Genomic DNA, 19,420 nt, shown 5'->3' with positions numbered 1-19,420 from the left:
TGTCAATGAATAGTTGACATAAAGCAAGTTAGAGCCGATTATATGGAACTAAGATATTGAAATATCTTTGAATTTTACCTTTTTTTAAATGTGTCCGTAGTATCTGAGGCCCCTGAACGCATGCGTGTATAAACATTCATTATGAACCTTTATCAATTCGAAATCTGAAAAATCGGCTGGATTTTTTTCCTTCTTCTTCTTTCTTTTGTAATTCTAAAGCTTGAATTCAATGTGAATAGCATGCAACCTGCGAAACATTATTCACAGATAAATAGATAAATGAATAAATACATAAATAAATGACAACACGGCATCAATCAATAGGTAGAAACTGATCCGCATGTAAGTTTTCCATTATTTCAAGGAGTTTTCATCCCGATTATAATCAACGATAGTATGTGATAATATAGACTGCTGTATTACTCTGCAGAACAGATGCATGTTATCATCCACTTTTTCAATTTTCTTTTGTTTCTGGGGGTGGGTTGGGGAAGGGGGAGGGGGGCGTTCCATTCATTCGAATATTGTAATTAAACATGCAATTTTGTTCTCTTTTTTTAATTTTATATTTGATAAAGCAGGCAGGTGTTATGGTTACAAAATATCATGCAAGTTGACAAATGAGATGAAAGACAAGCAATGGAAAGGAATGAATGCATGATAGAAACAAGACTGAAATACGTTACTCTGGAATAAGAATGGTTAAAGGGGAACATCACTCAACTTGTTTGACGAGATATGATGTTAGCCACCACAACATCTTCCCCAAAGCCTGATCAGAAAGAGAAAATGGGTGAAATGGAATAGGAAAGAGAAACTGACAAAATGGCTTCGGTAGAATACCTAATGCCAAACAGAAAATATCACGAGTTAAACGAGGAGAACCAGAACGGTTTAGTTTATTGTTAGAAGTCTATGTATGTTAATTAGTATTGTTATTTCAGTTAATAAACCATCAATATCCAAAATAATTGAAATTGTACTGAGACTATTTTATACAAATGATGTGATCACTTTTAATTCAGACTATATACTATACTCCTTTATATAAGGTTGTTAATATCATACGTATTATCATCATCGTTATTTGACAGCTCTTTGCTGGACACCAAATAATAATAATAATAATAATAATAATAATAATAATATTTAATTTTCATATAAACAAATTATTTGAAGATTCCAAGAATATGTTAGAAAGATGATTTTGATAAAGGATGGATTGAGAGTGAATTTAGTCCAATATGACTTTTTTTTAAATAAACAAATAAGTTTTACACATTATTATGTACATGAACATAAAAACATACAAATGATTATTAAGAAATCGTATTAATGAATTACACACTAACGATATTACCATGCAGAGGTTCCTATAGCATACCCCCGAAACGTATTTTCTCATTTTCATTTTGTAATTATATATAGGCCTATCATCTTTTTTCTATATCTATTTGTTTGTTTATATATCTACTTATCTTCTTCTTTTTTCATTTTGTGCATGATGGTATGCAGGAATGAATTTGAGTTTTGTTATAACAAATACTATACGTTGTGGGCGCCACTAATGTCCAAATAAAAGCATTTTGGCGAAGGACTAGGCAAATCACATCAATTTCAAATTATTTTTGAGTTTTAAAACATTGGACGATAAGTTATAGTTGTTAACTACCAGAATAATGATTTCAAGAATATGCAGGCCTGATAAAAACCCGATTTAAATCGGTTTCCCGATTTTTTTTGATTTTTCCCGATTTTTTCCCGATTTTTTTTTTTCTTCCCGATTTAAAAAAAAAAAAAAAAAAAAAAAAAAAAAAAAAATCCAGATTTTTTTTTTTACCAATTTTTTTTCTTCTTCCCTATTTTATCCTGGTTTCCCGATTTCCCTCTTATTTTCTCTATTCTTCCCTATTTTGCCCTTTTTTGCCCTTTTTTTTTTCCTAATTTTGTCCCAATTTTCTTACTCGAAAGGGGGGAATGTTGTTAGATGCCGTTTTTTCCCCGCGAATCCTCTTTTTTTTTTTTACTCAAGGGGGGCGTGGTTGACGGGAAAACAAAAAACCTATTTTTTTTTTTAGTGCTCACTATCACCCCTGAATATGTTAGAAAGATGATTTTAATACAGGATGAATTGAGAGTGAATTTAGTCCAATATGATTACATGCACGATTTGTCTCATGTTAATCATGTCCGGACTCAAAATTGCCAAAAGATGTTAAACCATGCTTTTTATTTCCGACCAATTGTATGAGGTATATGGTCATGCATATACATGTTGAAAATGTATTGCTGAGCTCAAATATGCATAGTCATTAGTTTCGTGTATGAAAACATATAAATGAATTAATGCATGATTCATTTCAAACATTTACTGGGTTAGAATGCGCAAAAACCCGTACTATAGCATTGACATTTATAGCAAAGATGTATATTAAACATGAAAATAGCGGTAAGTAAATTAGCAGATAGGAAGAAGTATTTATGGAGCAGAGTAAAATTATCCTTCCGATTAAATATAAAGTTTAGTTCAGGTATTGTATTATGTGTAAAATGAAACTGTTTGGAAGCAATTGGAGAAAGGTTGGTTATGCTGTAAATAATAAATGGTGTGAACTGTGAGGATTAGGAATCGTCAAAATGATTAGAAATCAACTAAATTCTTAAAAAGTTCGTATGCACTGGACAGGGAAATGTATATATGGGTCTTCACATTCATCTGGCACGAAAGTCTAGTCCAAAAGTCTCAGCTATTTCTTGTCTTATTTAGAAATACGAAGGCATTTGAAGAGCCCTATTTTTCGAGGGGACTTTTAATTGATGACATCGTTCCAAACTGGCCGATTAGAATGAGAAAGCTCACATTTCTTTTGTTTAAGTTAATCGAAAAGTAACCTTTTCTTGAATGTAGAATACTCACCCATGACTTGTCCGTACGTATGATCAGGGTAAGGTCCATGTATTAGAGGTGACATTGGAGGAGAGTGGTAGAGATCCCAGTCTAACTCATCATTCGGGTCCTGCTCAAATGGGCACAGGTCCAGCTGCTCGAAGTTACAATGGATCAGATCTACAAAGATATATAATTTTTTTTTAATGAAATGAAAGAAATATTGGTTTTCGGATGGAGAGTAATTAATGTATTCCATAATGCTATATTTTTGTAACACTCTTTGTATCAGATCCCAGTCAATAGATTCTGATCTGTACTGTAAAACAAGATATGTGGATTGTTTGGGCTCTCCTCGTTCGTCTTGACCTTAAAAAGGAGATCTAAATTAGATGTAAACTGAATACTATAGAACACTGCATGTGACAATAAAATTGATATGGTCATTGCTACTGAGTACTTAGATAATGAAATCAATTTTTCAAAATACAGGTACATGAGGTGGTTTGTGGGTGTGGATGGGACATGAGCGTGTGTGTGATAAATTAATTGACAACATCTGAAGACGTAGCATGGGACCAACATTTCAATATCACATGTATTCAGGGCACAAAGAGAAACACATCAAATTGTATTGTGAGAGAGACTAAGATACATGCGCGATCATATATGGCTGTCACGCTGCTCTCTTGTAGTTTTAATGTAATGTGTTTTGTTTTTATAATTTGTATGGCCAGATTATTCAATTACTTTCCAAAAAAATATTTTTCAATGTATAAATGTATGCAGATAACTGAAATTGAGTTTTTTTATGCCCACCCCCTCCCCCAACATTAAAGAAAAAAAAGCATGTAGCATGTATTAAAACAAAGTTCGTATATGTTGACCTAAGTTACGCTGTGATTAATATTCCGTTATGTTATTTCTAATAATGTTTGAACATGAAATATTGGTAGGATTATTTAAAAGCTCCTTCAAAAATGGTCTACTGGTTTCAAAAAGTGGATAGATTGGACTTGAGAAAGTATTTTCATGCTGTTCTATTTCGCAAGATAAACCATGCCATATACTTCACACCCTACCGTATCTTAAGAAGCACTTCGTATATATAGTAATCCAAACAGGCGTGGTCTAGCTACATGCCCTAAGGATACAGTTATTTTCAGCATGAGGATTTAACCTAATCTCTAATCTCTGATAACCATACCATGTTCTACCATGCTGTCATGACATCATCAACATCCCTATCGACTAGTACTTGAAGGTTTTTGAAGATCTTTCCCTAGATTTATGATGTTTGGAATATTTGTTCAATTTTTGTTTTTTATTCCGTTAAAGCAGTCAAATCAAAGGTCATAGATCGAGCAAATTAAATCAAATCAGACTGATAATGGAAAATATTTTTGTTTGGTTGTTTTTTGCACGACATACACACATCCTTACTCTTCTGAGGAATACATATGCACTGCCTATGATACTTTAGTTAAACTGTTACAGCTATGTGGTATAGAATCAAGATGTTGAGAACTGTTTTTGTATTAATCTGTAAACTCGCTGTACGAACACTGAACAATTAGAACAATGAAGAATTGGGCTTGGAAGACTTTGAGACATAGTAAATTGCTTTCGACAATGCTAACCTGACTAGAAAGAACCTGTGATACATTCTGAAACGATATTAGAGATAGAAAACAATGCAATTGAGAGGCAGACGACAAAATATATTACCAACTGACAAAATCATTATCGCGCCTCCTCTTTGAAATGCTGAAACTCCCTGTGTTCGTTATGTCGTTAGAGTCATTTCCATTTCGCTGAATGCCATTATCATTACTCGCTATGTCAGAATCATTGGTGTTGATGGACGAAGCAGGATATCAGCGAACAGCAGAGACGACCGAGATTAAGTGCAGAAGCTCTATGACTCTGAAATGAATAATCAGCACAGATTCGCGGCAGACGAGAGATGCTATAAAACATTCATCTCTATTTTCAAATGAGCGATATATTAATCATCTTAATAAGTCTCGCGTTCTATTTTCGTTAAGGCGTGTTGAAATGGGTAGATCGATTGAATGGTAACGACTGTTACAAGGAACATGAAGGGAAGCCATTACATATAGTTTGCTATCTTTAGAGACTAATTAGACTTCATGACAGCAGAAAAGCATTAATAGTAAAGGAGAATTTGGAACTTTTCGTAAATCATAAGAAAGTATAATCATATATCCTACATTTTTGTTTATTTGTTCTTCACTAACGGTAGTTCAATGAAAAAGGATATTTTAATGGCCATTGTTATGTTTGTTATCGTTAAAAGAATTACAATGATACTGATGGTAATAATATAATAATAATGATAACAATGTTAATGATAACAATAATCTGGATTTATACAGAACTTAATACGAAATACCGTCTCTAAGCGCTTTACAGATATCAAATATGTATATTACCCCGATCACCGGGTTCATTTATGCACAATGTTCTCCACTCCCTGGGGATCATTTCTACATTATAGTAACCGTGAGAGCATTATGGCAATTACTAACACAAAGGCTTTCGTAGGAGTGACAAATGTAGATTAATGCATTGTCAAAATACATTTAGTGCCGTGTCGGGGATCGAACCCACCCAGAGTGCTTAAACCACTCTTTTGCTACACCACTACAAATATCAGATAACGTCGCCATTTAGGTCCAGAAAACAACCATCTTCCAATATGCTATCAAAACGTTATAATTACAATATAGAAGTCCTCTATATTCAAGCTGACTTTATATATTCATGTATACTTATTAAATTGCTATACAATAAAACAATAACATTGCAAAATTACCCAATGAATATAATGTATATTGTGAAATTTTATATGCAGGTATTAGTTTATATATTTAAGTAAATCAGCAAGGTTCCCACTTAAACAAGTATTAAACAAGTGAAACAGAGATCACTTGGCAGTACTACATGTGTGTAAAATTAGAATGCATAAGATGATCGTTGCTCTCATCACCCACAGGAAAAGGCCCTCGGTTAGAGCATGGACCTACTATTAGAGCTTATGTCCCCACGTATAGAGAGAGTTGAAAAATAGCTGACGAGTTGTCATAGTTTAATTCATTCATGTACGTGTGAAAGAGTCCAATTGCCAACTGGACACTGACGGAATTCACAGTCCACAAAGCACAATAAAGGGATATCTAAAATAACTTTTTTCTTGTAAAGTAAGTAAGCAAATAAGTAATAATAATAATAATTATTATTATTATAACAATGATACTAAATTTTACATTATAGCGGTTTAAGTTTACCAGGGTCGTTGGATTAAATTGATAATCCGCCTATTTGAGTACGCACGCTCCACTCCCTGTGAAGTATTCCGGGCAGGCATCATTTTACAAGCGCACACATGCCAATCCAACCATATTTGCATTCGCATCCTACTGGATACCAATTCAAAACATGGGTGGAGAGTGGCAAATGTAGATTAATGTCTTGTCGAAGGATATTAGCGACGCGGTGAGACTTGAACCGCGGAACATGTGATGCAAGTCTAGTGACCTACTCACCAGACCACGACACCTCTAAGTACGTACTGAGGCCATGTGAAAAGTTATAGATCACCAAATAGAAAATTACAATTTATGTAAAACTAGCAGATTCCCATTTAAGTATTAAACAAGTAAAAACAGATATTACTTGACAGTAAAGTACATGCACATCTTTGTAGATTAAGAATGCTCGATATGGGTCTCTAAGAACTCCGGGCGAACTGGTTGAACCGATTGACAACTTGCGTGTTTAATGAAATTAAAGGCAATGTAGAAAATAAAGTATACAATAGATTCACAGAAGAACTGTTCTGCTTTTACTAGCAGACATCAAAGGGGCAAAAGAGGGAGATTGCTAGACAGAATAGCGGGTTTGATCTTTGAAGACCTTTAAGTACGAAATGAGGCCAAGTGAGGCAGGTGGATAAGCTGAGTAATGCTGTGGTGAAATCATTTAAATCCTCACATAAATAGTAAAAAAAAGACTTTGGCTAGATTACACTGTATACGTATACACTGTAGAAGTACATACGGAAGGATATCTTTGAGCTTATGATATATTACAAGTATTTATTTTAATATTTTTAGAAGCTTAGGTAGTAAGGCTAAGCTTAAGTTGATAAGGCAAAGTGAAATAGCTATATATATTCATTTAAGTATACCTCTACAATATTTTAAGTATACAGTGATTTGAAGCATTGCATATGTAAAACCATGTACGTCTGGAAGACATCAATTGGCCGAGTGATCGTCGTCCGCTGGCACAGACCCTAATTTGACACTTAATCAAAAAATCATTGTGCCTTGAGAGAAGTCTAGCCCAGCTACCTACTGGTTGTGTCAGGAGCAGCTACAGTACATGGTCTATGGTAGTCTTATAGTGCAGACTCAGTTTTACGACTGACCAGGGTTTGTACTTGCAGACTAGAGTGATCGAGGCAGACTGATAGACCGAAAAACGGATTTAATCTTTGAATACCTTGAAGTACGAAATAAGGCCAAGTGAAGCAGGTTGATAAGCTGGGTAAAGCTGTGTTACAATCATTCTCTAGCCTCTCTGTAGAAGTAGAAAAGATCATGATTCACACCTAGGATTTATTCCCAAATTCGAGATCCCAGCGGATTTAGCTGGACGGATATAGCCCCCTTGCCAACGTCTATGTATGCCCAAGGAACCTGTCAAATTGTATTCGTCTGTCCGTATTAAGTGCTATTTATGGCACGTGACTCATGATAGAAAGTCCTTTGAATCGGATATAATGGTTGAATCATCTAATAGCCACCAACCTTATAACAATATGCGATTCTTTGAAGTTTTCTGAAGAGATGATATGTCATAAGCCGGTCACATCCCTTTGTTGCATTATAGTTGACCTTCCTGAGGGAAATAGTGCAGTACCCTTGATGTTTGACCGTTACATAAAAATAACCATCAGAACAAACACCTGATATTTCTTGGATGGGTGTTATCATACACTGAAATCACGATCGCCAAAACACTCAAGAAATCCTCAAGAAATCAACTTAAGAACAATTGCAATACCCGTATGCGGTATTGCCTATACGATTATGTTCAAATCACGTGATAAGTCCTTGTTACCTTCGTCTATTTCTATAGGTGACGCATAAAGTATTGTATTATTGCTTATGTTTTAAGTCCTTGCGATCGCGTTTAACCAGGCAAAGCAATAAAGGAGGGATGAAAAAGAAGGGGTGATGAGGATGATGATGGAAGGGCCGCCCCAATCTTTTAGAGGGTTAGAGGTCGAAGCTAAGAGAGGTCGTCGTTAAGGAAATCATTTGCCATAATTCTTGAAAATATATAAATATATTGTGTACTGAACAAAGTTCGGGAGATGATCCTCGAAAGCATTATAATAGGGAAGAGGGGGAAGGTGGCGAGGATGTGGTTAAAAGGGGCGTCCCAGATAGATTTAGTGGTCGAAGCAGCAGGAGGTCGTCAGAGCGGAAATTATTTTGTAGTGTCTCTTTGGTTACACATATTTACCCTGAAGAAGGAACTGTCATAGCACATCCGCTGTGACACTTGATATAGTGCTAGAGATGAGTACGACCCAATCACACTACAAGCCGTGTATGCTGCTCTATGTCAAGAGTGCTGTTGAAAATATGACTGTCCGATACATTCTCCTGGAAACAACTGCTCCATGGTCAATATCTGCACTTTGACAATTCCTAACTTTAACCCTGGACAAAACTATGTGCCCTAACCCTATGTCTGTCAACGAAATTGTCGGCGGAGCGAATGGCGTATCACCGCAACTATATTAGCATATCAATTTAATTGTTAAAATAGTGATTAACCCTTTGTTGCCTTGAGCGGTTCCAACCACCTAAATTCTGATATTGTGTTTGATATTTATCGACTAGCTAGATTCTCTCCTTGTTTTACATTCCAAATTAGGCAATAAATAAAATAAAAAGTTTGGATGAAGATAACTTATTTGTATAAGGGTTAAGAATGACGAAGAAGCTATGAACAAATTCTGTGTCATGCATTTTTACTGCCCATTCACATTCGTAACATGGTGATACCATTCTGCTCAACTCAAAAAATGAATGGTAAAGAAATGATAACCTCCAATCTCAGTATTATTTCAAAGGTGTTTTGTTTTTGTTTGCAATTTACTTTCAATCCTTTTCTGTGGAGGAAAGGACATTTTTCCTTCACGTATCTCGTTTCTACTTTCATCGAACCTTAGATTATCATCACTTAAACTTATTGCACAGTTTATATTGATAGTCATCTAACTTAGATAATATCAACCATTAATATACTCGTAAGGTATAGTTTGCTTTAAAAGTCAACATGTGTAGCCACATGATATAAACCACATGATTGCGATATCTACCTTGTCAAGGCGACAGAGTTTAATACGAAGAGGGAAGGCACATAATGAACAATAGTCTGATGTTGTAGTAACCTTAGCCTGGTATCTAGGATAAAGAAAGTCCCCAGAGACTGGCTTGAATCCAGGGTCTGTCATGACTCACATATATCACAAGCCAAGAAAAGTCATACCTTAACCATTTCAACACCAATCCAAGTGTCTGAACCGGAGCTAAACTAGCTAGTCCTTAATAAATAAATGTGATCATTAGAACAAAAGCTAACCTCATAAAAAGGGATTATAGAAACCACCTCACATGCCGAAACGTTGATCTGACACCCCAACCAACATACCCTTCCGCCTCGTCTTCAAATGAGATAAAGTTTTAAAATTTAACACATTCAGAAAGGAGGAAAACAAAACTGATCTACTTGATTAAGTTTTCCAAGTAAATTATTTATAAAGCGTTACAAGGTTCCCATGTTTTACATTGGTACTCAATTTATTTTAATACTGTACTTTATAAGACACGCACATTCATGTCCATTTATCAATGTGACTTAATCCATGGTCTAGGCAAGTTTCTGCAAATCAAGTCCAAACACCAGTCTCGAAGATTTACAGAAAATACACTACCAAAGGCAAGCCCACTGCAATTAATTTTTCAAGAAATAAATATGTTAAACAGGAGACTGAAGACCTTCATCCCGTGCCAAGCTACGGTGAATTATAGAGATGTATGATCCAGCCAGGAGCTGCTAAACATTGCATCTCATGCGGATTGCCGACAAATTACACACCTTGCTGATTGCCAAAGACTGCGAGTCTCTGGATCAGTACGAAGGTAAAAGTGTCCTAAATGCTCATTTAGCTCCTGTGAAAGATCATGATTTCAAGCAAAGCATTAGAACCCTTGAATTTTACCGAGGCGTCTTGGAACAGTTCAAACCATTGTCAAAACAACCAACTAAAGTTCCGACTGACGTAGTAGTTTCAAGACGACTTCATATCTATAAGGTGACCTACAAATAAAAAAGTTCAACAAGAAGTCAGATTAACATCATCACCGCGAACATCCTTACTCTCTTCCCTATAGAACCAATGGTTAACTTAATGCAGGACTTTAACCTAGAACAAATGGAAAGTTGCATGGTGTGTCAAAGATCGACGGCGCAAGAAATGGAGGGCGCCAGTCGTATGTTAGAGGTTGACATTTCGTGTGCAACCGTAATTGAATGTAAAACATGTTAAACATACAAAGGACCTTCCTTATACTCTTTTGATAAACCGTGTTACCTTCATCATCCAATAATAAACGGTTATAAATGGCTTGAGTTAATTTCCAAAGTTGCTGCATAAAGAGTTAATCCCATAGGTCGATGATCTACGGCTCCTGCAGGCAGGCTTCTCGATAATTGTTACTTTCTGATTGAATTAAGAGATAAATTATTTTGATCTCCTATCAGAAATTAATAAGGAGGGTCATACTGACCCTTAGTTGAACCATATACAACTAAATGCATGACATACCTTCTATGTTCAGGCCAAAACACCGTCTCGGAAATAGCAGGGATCTGGTGTATGCATGAAGCTCAATTCAAGGATTAAGTGAGAAGTACAAGTTTGTTGACGAAGACATTGAATGAAATGAAGATATCGGATTAATAACTTATATACTCGACGACCTAAGGTCTTGGAAGTCATACATATCATAGTTGAGGAATACATCTTCACGGAGAGGTGTTGATTTAATGCAAATCCCTTGGTGACGTATATTTCAATTTCCCCCATCGCATTCCAATCTTACTTTGTGGCTCCCGAAGGTGGATAGTATGTTATTTATTTTCGATCATTTGACATTATATATAAGGCAAAATCTTTATCATTATCATCTAATGAATACAATCCCATACATTTTAGAGACATTTTTAACCTGTTCACGTATCTGTTTTTCCTTTAGATGGCATGAACTTTCACTTATCTGATTGGACAGGCCGTATACTGTAGGTATGTACTGAATGCGTTTTTCTCTGAACCGTCAGATGCTTGAATCGCATAATCTTCATGACCTTTGTGGTAAGAAAACTTTCCAAGTCTTTTGTTATTTGAAATTGCGACTGGAACTATTTTAGTTACTAATGAAAGATTGGCTACCATCCCAATAGTATTCTCATAAGTCTCCAATTAGTTGTGAAGAGCCTATATTATCCTTAGACCAGGTCCTACAGGAACCGGTCCATCATAGTATGTGCTCATAGCACTTCTCCATACGGTGTAAGATGACTAAATTAAGGAATCTCCCGGAAACCTCAATGGTTCCTGAATCTGTGTATAACCAGGTTGATCTTTATTAAGTGGATTGGTGATTTTAAAGGTTATATGATAATTAAGACAGTATTTATTTCAACGAGTAACTAATGAAAGCACAATGTCTCATGTAAATCTCAGTGTCTCGGTACAAATCGTCAACGCTAACACGAAATACTTTCCTCAACATTCATAAAACAAACAGTTGTTTTTAATCATTAATTCTTGACAATTTGATGATAATGAGTGTAAATATTTTGATGATGATGATGATAATGATGGTAATAATGTTAATAACAATAACACAAATACTAATGATAAAAATTACTGATATAACACAGTATTCGTTCTGCCGATAGATTTAATAATATCTTTGGAAATGTCAATAAGATGAGTTTAGTGTGGATTTCAACTCAAGGTAACGATATTCTTAAAGGTATGTCGTAAGAAAATACATTTTCTTTGGCCGACACGGTCGAGTTGGAAGATTTTGGTTGATGATGATGATGATGATGATTCACAACATTTGTATGGCGCCATATATCTGTTTAAAAAAACATTCAAAGTCCCAAACTCTTGAATAGTCCTCCTGTGCACCTATTTATAATATCATTTAAATTGCAAATAACCTAGAACAGCATTATCTATTTTATTGTTTCCTAAATTTCATTTTCAACTTATATGCTTATTTTCTTTTGATTTCCATTCGTTGGTTTATAATGACGGACTTGTATATATTACGTTCTTAATCATATTACTGAGTCACTTAATACAAGCTGTCTTATAATTATGTTTGATAGCTATACGATATATCCCGATTATCAAACATGATTTCAGTTCTGTCTTAGTAAATATACCAATTAACCCCCTCCCAACCCTCCTTTCTACATGGTCGTCTAAAATTCCAAAGGTCAGTTATCTCAAAGTGTTACTGTTAGCAAACTGTATGGCAAAGCTGTGGCCTTTCATAATCTATAGCCCACAAACAACTTATGAGGGCTGGTGATTGAAAATGTTTTTTTTATATATAGCAGCATCATTTTTTCCTCCAAAAATCCTATGTAGTTACAATATGATTTATTTCACGTTGAAAAGTATGTTTTAATAGATTAAGCTACACGATTTATTTTTATTTTTATTTTTGTGAATAGTGTATAAATAGTGTTCCTTGAAAAATATAGACCTGCTAACAAATGTTATAAAAGGATTCAATGTTATACAATGGAAGATCTACTCGGGGATCAACGTCGATTAGCATGTTGCTATCTGTTAGCTCCAGTTACATGTATGTATGTTTATGATATTGACTATAAATGAATGTTCATTTTATTGATTTGGTGATAACAATTTTCATATTTTTTCTTCAAGTTTTTAAAATCAAAACATTCATGTATACACCGCTGCATTAATATGATGTTAATGTTTCAGATGAATGTTCTACTTAGCATGTCTGATCGGTTGATTAGACAATGACGTGCATGTCTTATGAATGCCTTCCGTCCTGAATCCCCAACGTGTTTGTGTGAACGTCTGTGAGATTTTCTTCTTACGCTGGTTTGGGTGTGTCTATTTGCCTAACTTGATATTCCAAACATACCCCCATCAAAGATCAGTGTCTCTGTCGGTCATACCATGATTAGTCTGTCTCGTGAAAAGAGACCCACCAATTTCCTCTCCCAAACAAGGTACCACACGGGTTCGTGACATGGCGAAAACCGTAGAGAATGCAGACAAGTCATCAATACATGTGAGTAAATAAATAAGACAGACAACTAGGGTTCATAATTGTAATTAAGGCAATTTGTCAAAAAGCAGACACGACTTGTATTCACTATCATTGAAGTCAGGTAGAAGCAAACGTGACATCGCTAGAAGCAGAATGACAAACGGTGATGGCTGGTATTTAGCTAAAGCCCTTGTTGTTATTACATGTTAACTTTAATATAAAGTGACATTCTGTAAAAATTCGATACGGCTTGTGAAACAATCTGTCGAAAAGTAGGTCCCCGCCGAGCTCTACTTTGCCAAGTTTTTACCAAACCCTCCCAAATTCCGCCGTATAATAATACCCGGACATAAACGTAAACACTATGTAAAACGATTAAACGAACTTAAATGGCAATCCAACCCTTGTAATAATTTCATTTTAAAGGAAGCAGAACCATTCAGAGAAAAAAATAGATCTTTAGTTTGAAAGGAATCATTGACAAGAAAGTTATGAATATTTGAAATATGTGATCACTACAGCTATGCAAATCTCATATGAGCAACTTTGTAAGCGGGTTGTGACGTAGTGAAGGATAACTCTCTTTTTGTCGTGTACACAAATATCACTAATTTTTGTTTCTCTCCCAAGTGCCTTCACTCTTGGGGCGATGCTCTACATATATTATGGAGAGTATATTATTACAGGTCCTCTAAAAAGAAAAGGCTATCCCAAGTCATACGTTTTTGAAAACTTGAAAGTTACGTCGTTTTGAAGGGAGGAAAGACATGGTAAAATTCATAGCCTTTGATGAAATAAAACATTTCGGATTCCAGAGAAATCTTTTTAAAAGTCTTTCCAGATTTGGGTCTAATATTGACTTTATTATAAAAACGCAACTGATTTTGGTAAAATTTCTCCTGTTATTATTCAATATTTAAATACTAGTTAAAACGTAAAAGTTTTCGTATAAGACAACAGATAATGCAATGTGCAAACACAAAAATGAGTCTTAACTCATTGCCTACTGGAACCGGGTGGCCCCTGTATTAAGCCTATGGCAATGAATAAATTCAGAAATCAAGGGGTTAAGTTTCACTCTCCTTTAGCTCACATGGAGTTTTTACAAACACATGACAGATGATGCTGTACGTCACTCTGTGAAACATGTTCTTAGCCTGGTAGACTGAGTTTTCATCGTCCGATTGCTGTGAGAAATACTCCATAGATGTCTCATCCTCCGATGAAAGACTCTTAAATTGCGTGTTCTAGTTTTAGTAATTAGATCGAAACCGGTCCGATTATAATGTCGGGCAGCGTTTCAGGAGACAATCGGAAGTATAAGTTCGCCGACAACCCATTTATATGGGTGTATTAAACTTAACGCATAAGAGGATGTCGGTGATCTTGTACTTATAACGGTTTCGTAAAACGACGCCCTGGTTCCCTGACCTCATTTTAGGGAGGATCGATCTCAATAATAATTGTATCCCACCTCGCCCTATCCCTCATGGAGCTCGCTGAGTGAACAGCATGGCGCCATTATGTAGAAAATCAATATCTTATTCCCCTTCATCCCAAAGACATTAATATATATTCCCCAGTTCAAAATGCATTCTGGATCCATATGAGAACTGTAGAATCACCCTTTTGCACGCAAGCAGCTAGGGACGAATAATTAAGGTGATTCAGACCAATCAAAACTTTCATGGCATTCTAGCCAATCAAGGTCCGCCTTTCATACTACGCATGACCTTAATTCTGATATGCTGATTGTAAAAAATGACGATTGTAAGAAGAAAGATGCTGATTGTAAATATGCTGATTGATATAGAAAAAAGCGTATTGTAAATGGCGCAGTTTCAACCTCTTTCTATTAAGTTGTGAAGCAAATGCACCGGGAATGAACGCCTGTCTGCCACATCATAACTCTAATCGAATTCGTAACTTCAACACTTGGTCCAACTCCAACACTTATTATACCATACCTCATCCCAATCATAATCACAACCTAAACTTTCTTTGACGACATTTAACCCGTAGCAAACGTAGCAGGAACAAATTTATGTCCCATTTCCTTTTCTTTCAATAATTTACAGTGTTTCATTTGATATAAAATGTACATGTTGACAGCGCTGGTATAAGAGATTTATTCAACAAGTATAACATTATAAAAACTTGAAATTCCTGAAAAAATGCATCGCATGTCTAGCTTAGTCTTTGAGTGAGAGTTATATTTGATGAATATGTTATCGAATTTGCATTTGTAAAACAGGAATAGGAGCAAGCTTTATTTAAGGAACCAAAATATGAATTCAAGAGCTTGTAAATGAATATAAATTATGTACATTCAGCTGTGAGTTATATCAGGGAGAAACGTTGTTGTCCCCCTGATACTAATGCATAGGATCTTTAAAACCATGACACACATGCAAAAGTATAAGATTTTAATGCAATTCGTATACAGTAAAATGCCGCTGTATAAGTTTTTCCTGGATTCGGATGCGGTTTGTAAAGAATGAATAAACTTAAATATTGTTCGAGGACCAGATAAGAGTAGTACGCGATAAAAAGTCGAAGAGAAGGATCAAAGAGAACCAAGTGTTTTAAATGATAAATTACCAAAGCATAAGATTTTTAAGCTAGAGGAAAGTCGTATATATATTATGATGAAATAAGAAGGTATATGAAGACCTGTTGGGTAAATGATTTTTTTTCTTCCAATTTTCAATTTTTCCAACTTTGTGTAGTATATGACACAAGATCACTACAAAAAACAAAAACAAACAAATCTGCATACATTGACTATTTGATTTTTGTATGTTGTTTTAATTCATTTTGGATTTATTTTGTAACAAAAATTGAAAGTTTATATCATCTTCAGTCTGAACCTTCCGTACCATGTTCTAGTAATGTTCATGTACGTAGGTTATTATATGAAAAAAGGCAAATTCAAAACCAAATAATGTACACTATGAATATGTCTCTATTCTGCTTTCTGATTGGTCGAGTTACTGCGTGCCTTTAATGGATGCTCATATAAGAGATCTATTTACCGATGTAGAAACACGAAATCGGGTGAAAGATGGAATACAGTTTGCATGCTACATGTAGCTCTTCATATGACTTTCTTGGAATTAGACCTTTGGTTGTACATGCCGTTACCTCCAGGATATAACTCTTTAGGAATTATATGCGGGGGTGTATGCAATTTGATTGATTACTCATAAACCACTTACCTACAATCAACTTAAACAGGTACCTGGTAAATGTCCTACAGCAATGTTGATATTATCCCTTTTTATTACGGGTCGGCTACATTAAACGGTAAAGACACATTGACCCACCACAAGACCACAGGTAAGTGACGATAAACTCGCAATATATTGAAAAGCTTAGGAGAGAAATGCGTCCTTGATATTTCAATTTCTTATTCATCTCTCTTTGAAAAAAGTCCTTTCTGAAACAAACTTCTTGATCACTGAAAAACTGATGAAGAATGTTTTGTTTTGCTTGTAAATGGGACGCTTTTTTCCAATAGCATTTTTAAATAAGCAGCAGATGATCATTAAATGGCTCGTGGAGTACTCAGTAGCGAAAAACTTTCCTGAAGTCTGTTCCGCGGTGAAGAAAGAGTTCCTTCTGCACCTGAGTTGCCATGGTAACAAGAATATTTATGTCAGTTGAGTAAGATCAGTAAAATATGGATAGGAATTAAACCGAGCTTAATTCATTAAGACAGCCTGACCTGTCACGTAGCAATACTTCCATACGACCTTTATCTGTCTTGGGCAGAACACCAACCTTATAACATGAGTAAGCAAACTTTGCAATATCAGCAATGACTTGAACATACGTGGAAGCATGGAAGGGTCGTGGAATGGGCCGATTACACAAATCCACTAATCCCATTCCAAAGGAGCTGTCAACCTCTATCTTAGTTTTAGATTTAAATATCTGGCTATGAGGGAGAATCATCCAAATAGATTTATTTTGTCAGATCTGTACTTTATTCCATAATTAATTAATCCATAGAAATTTGACCTATACTTTAAGCGGAATCTTGGTAGTGTCTTATACGACCACAACCTTGTTATTGGGGGCGGCGATACTGGGGTGCGGGGGGGGGTACACGTCCCCCTCAATTTGTTTAGGGTCGTCCCCCCGGATTTTTTATATAGCAAATACTGACTACAGACTGCAACACACTTTTAGGCTCCGGAGGGCCCAAGAGTGCAGCGTTTAGACTATAAATACAAATGCAAAAAAAATCTCGCTTAGTCGCTACGTTCCCTCGCATAATATCCTTAAACATTTACAGATCAACATTGTAGAAAATGTGTACTCTGTTGGTATCACGTTAGCACAGTTTACACTATGCTCTCTCGTCCGTCGCATTATGTCCTTCCCCCCCCCCCCCCTCACCCCATCCCTCCGTTTATAAAAAATAAATCGTCTACCCTGAATGTTTGCAATGTTTTGCGGTGTTTTTTTTTTTAATGAAATACGTGTACATTTCGAGACGAATATGAATGTGAACCTTTATGGATATAAATGTAAAAAATCAAGAGGGAGTTGTACCGTGTATATATGATTGTAAACCGATGCGGAAGGAGTTTCAGAGAAATGAAACGATGAGCGCTAAGCCACGAACACTGTGAATGGTTAAGCATAGTGCCTGTAACGTCGAATTAGAGTATGCTTTACCAAAATAATAGCCTTTTATTTCCTTTCAAAGAACAGTCATACGCTCTTCTCGTATTAGATTGTTCTCTAATATGCTTTATCGCTATTATGTTTTTTTTTTTCCACCTAAATATTTTGAAGGAATATATAGTATTTACAGTAGTAGGTCTCACGACTACAAGAAACCGATTTTGAATTTCAAACAATACCGTTTAAATAAATTAAAAACGTTTACTGCTAAGTGAAGAGTAATATATGAGGGTTCGAAACCATATTTCCATCAGACACGGAAAAGTCGTATACTCTTAAAATTATCCATAAAGATGTTGAAAAATAATGTTGGTTGTTTTAGACTTGCACTTACTTTTATCTTGAAGAGTTCCTTTGATCTGCGGTAGAATCCATGGTATCGTCCACAATAACAGACTGCTTGGTAAATGCAACATGATTGCACCAACAATTTTCCCATCGAATGCAGAGTTCACTTTTTAGATGATTTACACGAGATCTCTTTCACGGGTTCTTTCCAGTGGTTCTCTAGATCTAGTCCTTATTCGATCAAACTGGAAACAGAGACCCCTAGATAAATGTTTCATAGCTCCAACGGAGATGCTATAGATCCTGTGTTCTAAGGACTTTCACGGTTATAGACATGATGGTCGCGAGTGACGAGTCCAGTCAAGTTATCCCAGGTATAACATGTGACGAGGACCACAGACTAATATTACAAGAGATAAGAAATGAGCCCAAGCAGTGCACTTTCAAAAAGAGTAGAAAAGCAATGTGCAGCTATCTTCATGAACTGATCAGCTCTATAGTACGGGAATATTAGTTCGACGAACCTTGTGCTGTGTTTGGTTCAAGATCGGCGCATAAATGTAACTGGCAGGTGATGAGTTGAGTGAGCGTAATCTGAAGACAAGTCTGTCATCTTACCGTCTACGCCTGTATAGAGCATGTCTCAATAAGAAGCACCCACGATCACTGCTTGCATGCTAGCCTGCCGACGCTCACATGCTGGAAATAAACCTCACAAACGCACTCTTTCTAACGCTTCCTCTGCGCCACTAGTCACTTTCACTTTCCTTTCTTCTCTCTTTCACCCACTCATGAATTTCCTCTTTGCTTTCTGTTTATATGTTTGTCTTGAGTAGATAGTAACTTTTGAACGCCGTACTGCATGTTTGTGCCTCTCCCTGCCTCTCTCTTGATTGCACTCTCTCTCTCTCTTTCTCTCTTTCCCTCTCTCTCTCTCTCTCTCTCTCTACTTTGTCTAAATTTAGATATATAACTCTTTCTCTCTTAATTTCACCACTAACACCGCTTTTACTCCCTTTCCCAACTATAGCCTTATCTTCCCCTATGTCTCTTTTCTCCCTCGATCGCCTTTTTTTCCTACATAGCTTTAACCATGTTAAATACCCTTTTCTAA

General features: G+C 35.8%; 1 protein-coding gene across 2 annotated transcripts in view; it reads right to left on the bottom strand.

The window, feature by feature from the left end:
- The window catches only part of LOC754912, a 45,763-nt gene extending 26,788 nt beyond the window's left edge, over positions 1–18,975 (bottom strand). Inside the window, exons 1-3 of one of the 2 annotated variants that reach the window (XM_030982778.1) lie at positions 18,353–18,975; positions 2,918–3,067; positions 725–772 (exon numbers count right to left, since the gene is read on the bottom strand). In XM_030982778.1, coding sequence (XP_030838638.1) covers positions 725–772; positions 2,918–3,067; positions 18,353–18,434 — 280 coding nt within the window. In that variant the 5' untranslated portion in view covers positions 18,435–18,975. The remainder of the gene's footprint in view (positions 1–724; positions 773–2,917; positions 3,068–18,352) is intronic. The other variant, XM_030982779.1, reaches the window with a different exon arrangement.
- Between the last annotated feature and the right edge of the window lie 445 nt (positions 18,976–19,420).

This window comes from Strongylocentrotus purpuratus, unplaced genomic scaffold (genome assembly GCF_000002235.5).
Source record: "Strongylocentrotus purpuratus isolate Spur 01 unplaced genomic scaffold, Spur_5.0 spur5_scaffold_13, whole genome shotgun sequence".
Taxonomy (NCBI): domain Eukaryota; kingdom Metazoa; phylum Echinodermata; class Echinoidea; order Camarodonta; family Strongylocentrotidae; genus Strongylocentrotus; species Strongylocentrotus purpuratus.
This window is presented reverse-complemented; position numbering and strand designations above follow the sequence as displayed.